Source organism: Lonchura striata, chromosome 1 (genome assembly GCF_046129695.1).
Source record: "Lonchura striata isolate bLonStr1 chromosome 1, bLonStr1.mat, whole genome shotgun sequence".
NCBI lineage: Eukaryota > Metazoa > Chordata > Aves > Passeriformes > Estrildidae > Lonchura > Lonchura striata.
The window spans coordinates 148,412,075-148,418,956 of record NC_134603.1 but is presented as its reverse complement, the minus strand read 5'-3'; the positions used below and the strand labels follow the sequence as shown (position 1 = coordinate 148,418,956).

The following is a 6,882-nucleotide window of genomic DNA, read 5'->3' as shown; positions in this document are numbered from 1 at the left end:
GAAACTGTGCACAAACATTTGACATGGTATTTCACAATATCCTAAACAGCATCTGCATTTGTAAACAGTATTTAGGGAGGCCAGGCTTGCTAATACTGAGACGATGTTATCTGCAGAAATGCCAGACTAATGCTTACTCTTGCTAAGCACACATTCCCTTATGAAAAGCCTGAAATTTTAAAACTTAGGCTCTTCTGAATCCTCCAAATCCAATGAAATCTGAACAAATATTTCATTTGCCAGTCAGCTTGACAATAGTGAAAGAGCATTGTGCTCTTGGTATGAACAGCTGCAAAGCACAGACATCCTCTCCTGACAAGGGTGCTTGCAATTTATTTGCTGTGATATGCCGATGTGAGAATTCACAAGCTAGAGCTTGTGAAATCAAATTTCCACTGAAGGGAATTAAAGCTGGATTTGGCCACCTATATTTATTTACCACCTTGAGCTGCAGACTGAGTAACTGCTTTTTGTTACTGTTGTTGTTTGCGCTGTATCTGGAGGGATGCAGTCACCACGCTGAAGAAATGGAGAATGGGCTAAGAAAAGTAAAGCAGCCTCAGGTGTAGTTTCACCGTTTGGGTTTGCTGCTTTTACAGTACAGCCTTTTTCTTTTTCCACTCCTCACCAGCTGCGGTCCCATTTCTGAGCCCACCTCTATCATGGACTTTCCCAAGTGTATTTTCATGGCTACACATGCCTGTATTGGTGTGTCCAGTCTACACACTGATCACAAAGGCTTTGCAATGGGGCCGTGTCCATCTCTTCCCGGAGAAAAGGAGGCTCAGGAATGACCTTGTCCCCCCTAAACTCCCTGAGAGGAAGGCGTAGCCAGGTAGGGGTCAGGCTCTTCTCCCAGCATAGGATGAGAGAACTGGCCTCAACTTTAACCAAGGTGTGAAAAATGCTTATCACTTGGTTTTTAAAATTTTTAAAAGTTTAATAATAATAAAATTGTTATAGAAATAGTAATACGATTAGACTAATAAAGTTTAGAGTTAGGACAATTACAAGACAATAAAAAGTAAAGAATTATGGATGTTAGGATGCTCTTGGACACTGTCACGAAAAACATACCTTGTGAACAAAGGAATAACTTTAAAAGCAACAGCCTGTTGCGTATTCATATATCTCATACATGATGCATAAATGTCTTGTAAATTAAGAACTTTTCTGTTTTTTGTCAACTTCTCTTTAGTCTTGGTGGTTCTAAAAAGATGGAGAGAAGGTGGAAGAATGTTTGTCTTTTCTGATAAGGAGGCAGTAACTTTTTATGGGCCCTGTTCGCTGACATCTCTGTGTGAAGAGATTGATTCTCATCTTCTCGCTTGAGCTTGTAACAAACATTATATCGCAGAATTTCTATTTTAACCTTATGTTGTAACCTAAAGCTGTTTTTAACACACTACTTAAGAGAATTAATACAGCATAGGTTTCTAACATTACACATATAATATTCATTGTAACATTTGCGAAAAGCTAATCATAAAATATGCATTTTTCACAAAGGGATGTTCAGGTTGGACTTAGGAGGAATTTTTTTCCCGGAAAAGGCTGACTAAACATCGGAATGGGCTGCCCAGAGAGGTGGAGTCACCGTCCCTGGAGCTAAGGACCGGATGGGGCTCTTAGTTGATGGAGGTGTTTGGTGAAAAGTTCGACTCTATGACCTCAGAGATCTTCTTCAACCTTATTTATTCGCTGATATGCTTATGCTACTGAAAGCACAAATTACATATGTGTGTGTACCAAGCGTGTTCCCACCGCCAAATGACGCTGAGGAGGGCAGCACGGCAAAGCCCGGCTGCCCCCTCAGCTCGGTTCTGGCCGGGTGCGCAGGACGCGGCAGCGCAGCGCAGTCCGGCCCTGCGCACCGGCAGGCAGCTCCCGGGGCAGGGAAGCTTCCCCTGGAACTCCCTCAGCAGGGAAGCTTCCCCTGGAACGCCCGGAGCAGGGAAGCTTCCCGTGGAACGCCCGGAGCAGGGACGCTTCCCCTGGCACACCCCCAGCACGGCCGCTTCCCGCGGAGCTCCCTCAGCCGCGCCGGGGGCGGGGCGGCGCGCGCGGCCGAGTGTCGGGAGCGCGCGCGGCGGGCGGCGGGCGGCCGCCATCTTCTCTGCGCGTCCGGCGGGAGCGCTGCCTCTGCCCCCTCCTCCTTCTCCCTCCTCCTCCTTCTCCCTCCTCCCACTACGCTCCGCCGTCGCCGCCGGTCAGGAACGGGGCGACCGGGATAGCGAAGGCCGCAGGGAAGGCGGGGGACGGGGGAGCAGCCCCGCGGGGGCGGGCGGGCCGCGGGGCGCCAGCCCGGGGGGTTCGTGCGGCCCCTCCGCTCGCCCTGCCGGCCGGCCGGGCCCCGCTCCCCATGGGATAAGCTGTAAACATGTTCAGCTTTGAAGGCGATTTCAAAACAAGGCCCAAGGTGTCCCTCGGAGGAGCGAGCAGGAAGGTAAGGAGCGGCGCCCGGCCGTGCCCGTGTCTGTGTCGGTTCTGTCGCCCCCCGCCCTGTTATCGGTGCTTTTACTGTCGGGCCTTCTGAAATGGGAGCAGCGATGACTAAGGTTTAATAGAGGAGAAAAACCCTCCCCTCCTGATGATGTGTCTATCTCTGATCTCCCTGCCTCACTGTTATTATTAATTTTTTTGTATAGTCAGGCCACACCATGCCAGGCTTGTAGTGTAGTAAGAATTGTGGGAAGCGAGGAAATGTCTCCTTGGCTCGTCCCCCCGCCGGCGGTCGATCCATCCCGGCTGTCGTGGCCGGTGGCACCTCCCCAGCAGTCGCTCTCCAGGGGGAAAGGACTCGGAGACCTCCTGTCATTTCCCTGCGGTGGGGATGTCTGGCGTGGACCTGCCCATCGGGGGATGTGGCACACACACGCAGCCTCGCACAGCCCCAGTTGCCGGGGCAGGTTCATCAACGGGAGCCGGGGCCGCCGGGTCGGTCTCTGTCAAGTTTAGGTTCGGTCAGTTTGTTGTGCGCAGGGCTGGTAACAGTTAATTGTCAGCTGTACCAGACTGTTTGATCTCCTCGAACAGTGTTTATTGATGGGAAAGAAGCAGGATGATTTATTCAGATCTTGCTGATTGGACAGGGTAAGCAAATGTTTAGTCGAGCGCTGAAGGGCACAGGACTTCGGAAGAACGACAGAAAGGACAGAGTGTTTTTAGAAGTGGCCTGATCTGTAGGGGTCACTTTAATTCACTGTGAAAATACTAAGTCTCCTCGTTGTCATTGGAGATGACTGTGTGGGAAGCTAACGAGTGTTTCCATTCCTATTTTTGAATTTTAATTAGATAAATAAGTCTCAAGTTTTTATTACTGTGCATTAAAAGCACGTTTGATTCTTGGAAACTTTTGAGGTTTGGCAGTACAGTGAGGAAATGAGGAAAAATATTGCAATATGTGATAGTAAAATCACAGTGAAGTTTGCATTTTGGCATAATAAAAGAAATTACAAGAGATTGTATACAGAACTGTATTTAGATTATGCAGCTTTTCCTCTGATTCATCTTCTGTTTATCTTAAGACATGTCTGTTCATTAGGCCATGTAAACTGGCATTACATGAGTCAAAATGCCATAAATACTCCCCAGCTTAAGTAGGAGTTGGCAGAACATGCCCTGGTCCTCAGCTGTACACTTCAGGTACTTTGCAACTTTTGACCCTGACTTGCTCATAGTGTTTCTTGCTGAACATTCTCCCTCCTACAGTAGTAAACAACGGCTATAACATCTTCTTTTACACTTAGCAATTCATGAAAATGTATCAGAATTATGTCTGTTGTAATTATATGGGACAAATTTATTAATGTTATGCAGGTATACATTTCCAAGGGCAAATATTAGCATGTAAAGGACTGGAAACTGAAATTGATGCATAACCTTCACTGTGTGCAGTGGAGGTTGTGGTTCATGACAAGATTGATACTGACTGGTGCACAGATTTCATGATTCTACATCAGTTCACCAAAGTGCTTGTGCTGCATCAGTGCAAATCACAGGCAGCTTTGGGCATCATGGTTACATAGACATCCTAGAGTGTCCTTGAAAGAGCTTGAAAGATTTTCAGAAACCGTGTACAGTACTAATGAAAGAATTTTTTTAAGAAGTACTAAAAATTACTTGTAAATGCAGTTTAGCTGAACTTCTGTGAAAACATTCTACAGCAGAGATTACTGTGGGAAGTGTTTGTGGGTTCTATGTTATGCCTTAAGATTTTAGATTTTGTATTTTTCAAATCCTATACTGCATTAGGGCATAGCTTTAAACTCCTTATAAAGTGTAGTTAACTGTCTTCACATTTTGGTTAGACAAAGCAATCCCTCTGGGCCTGTTATCCGAGGACACCCTACAGCCTCAGGCCCCAAAAAGTATAAACAAAAATTATTTGGGTTGGAGCAAACTGGGGGAATAGGATTTCATTACCTGAAGCTGTAATTGGAGGTCTAACCCCTGATATGTAAATAGACCAAACTTGTATCAGTCTGAAACTCATGATCATTGTTCATTTTGGATGTAGCCCCTTGGGAAGGTTTTACCTGCTCTTAATGTACCTGAAGGCCCTTCATTGAATATATCTGCTTTTATCTTTTGACTTTGTCTGATGTCTGTTTCTAGGTAAGCCTGAATTAGGCATCATGTGAGTTTCTCATTTCACATCATAGGTTCCTTGGGATCAAATTTCTCAGATGTATAAGCTTCATTTTTATAGAAAGCTGAATCGTTAATTGTTTCCTTCCAGATTTTGGTACACATACAAAAAAACCCTCATTTTTTTTGACAAATGCCCTTGCCCTCCTAAATGGTGTATTCTTTAGAAGCTGTACCTTTGATGTGCTTTTGGCAGCTAGTTGCATACTTAGTGCTGCCTATCGTGATTCCTTTGGTAGAAGAAGGCACCATTCCGAAACACTGGAGCCATGCAGGCTGTTTAATGCTAAGAATAACTCTGTACCCACTTTGGGGAAGTTTCCCAAACATAGTTGCACCACTGCAGAACAATGACAAAACCTCCTGTTTGAGGAGCCAGTCAGTGGTAAAGGTGCCAGTGGGGCCTGAAATGAGTGCAACTACACCAAAATAGTGATCAGCAACACTATTAGAAGTGTGGTTTTGCTGATGGAACTGCAGCTGCAAACAGTGGCTGTGTTGGGCACACTCACATGTGCTGACACCTGTCTGGCACTGCTGTGTGTGTCTGCAGTGTTTCCTTAGGCCTCACAGGGGGCTGACTTCAGTACTTTCTATCAGTAAGAGCACAATGATAGGAGTAAAACTGGGCACTTGCATAATTGTGGCATTAAGGTACTGAATCTAGTGTGCCTTCTCATCATTAGCTTGTATGGCATTTTTTAATTACAAAAACAGAGAGCTTTGGGTCTGTTTTTAGCTGTTTGCATCTTATGTCATGTGTGTTATGGTTGGAATTGTGTATGCTCTTGAGAGGCACTTCATTCCACCCATATCAAGCATCACTTGTTTTTGTTCTAGTCACAGGCTGCAAATTAATATTCTCAAAATTACTACCTCAGTGACTGATCCTTTCAGAATATTATTGTAGCATTATAATAATGCATTGTACAGAAGTGCAGAAATGTAGGTGGTATTGTCGGTGTTTGAACTTTTCCTTCCATACCTACTTTCAAGAATCTGCTGATTCATCTGGACTTTTTGCCCTGTTTTATGTGTTTGAGTGTGTAGATACAGGACATTAGCATTATTTACAATGTGCTAAACTAATTTTAGAGGGTTTTATTTATTTATTTATTTTTGGGGTAGTTTATCATCACCTTTAAAACATGGTTCTGTGTGTTATGAGGCTCTTCAAAAGAAATTTTCAAATTTAGTTTAATTGTAACTGGCAGACTGTATTTGTGCTTCTTAGGTAAAGCAGCCTCCAAAAATGAGTGCTGTTACTAGAGTTCAATATGGGAACATCTTGAATTACTCATGGACATTTTGTAGAGGACACAATTGTTGCCTGGAAGGCTGTGGCTGCAGAGAGCCTGTGGTGTGTTAGGCAGGAAATGCAGATCTGTGCATGAAGAGTTGGCTTGGGGTGCAGCTCAGATTGGCCTCACCCAACCCAACTGTGAGAGGACTGGAGCAGATGGTGCCTTCACCTGGCTGCTTCCCAGCCCATCCCTGTGTCCCGTGCAGTGAACATATTTCTGCTAGGTGGAGTGTCACCAGGTCTTTTGGGGACAGCTGTCAGCTTTCACTGATTTTAGCGTGAGGTTGAACACAGCACAAAATCGGTTTAACCACGTCAGCTTGACTTGGGACTGTCAGGCCTAGTGTTACTTCATTCATTTCAGTAATATTAAGAAAAATTTGAGGTAGCAATGCTTTAGTGCATCCGTGCAAGGGATCCCCAGGCCAATGCTGGAATGTACAAGGGGCTCTGTACCTCCACATTGTTTGATTACATTGTGAAATGTATGAATGACACCTTGGAAGTCTAACAGGAAAAATGTGTGAAAGAGTATTAAGTCAAATGTACAGTATCACTTGAGCTGTCTAAACCATACTTTTACAAATCCCAAGACTGTTTAAAATAGATGATTTTTAAATGATAATGCATTATGCGATAATTTCAAAACCCCTCCTTTTTCAGCATTTGTAATACGGATGAGTTAGCAGGGTCATGAAAGTGAAAGTGAAAACACTTCATTGAGTTTGGGGTTCTTTTTGGTCTTTGCCTTTTTTATGGAAGACACAGAAGCTTACTAATGAGCAAATATTGATGACTCCATCTGTATTTTAAAAAGTCTTACTAATTTATTTTAATATGGACATTTTACTAATAAGAGATATTAAATTTACAAAGTTTGTTTATATTTTAATTTAGTAGTTTCTGATTTGCTTTCTTAAATTACTAGC

The 6,882-nt window shown here is 44.2% G+C and overlaps 1 protein-coding gene across 2 annotated transcripts in view; it reads left to right on the top strand.

The window, feature by feature from the left end:
- The first annotated feature begins 2,287 nt into the window (after window positions 1-2,287).
- The window catches only part of UBE3C (ubiquitin protein ligase E3C), a 71,269-nt gene continuing 66,674 nt past the window's right edge, over window positions 2,288-6,882 (top strand). For both annotated transcript variants that reach the window (XM_021526553.3, XM_021526552.3), the window contains exon 1: window positions 2,288-2,446. In XM_021526553.3, coding sequence (XP_021382228.2) covers window positions 2,381-2,446 — 66 coding nt within the window. In that variant the 5' untranslated portion in view covers window positions 2,288-2,380. The remainder of the gene's footprint in view (window positions 2,447-6,882) is intronic.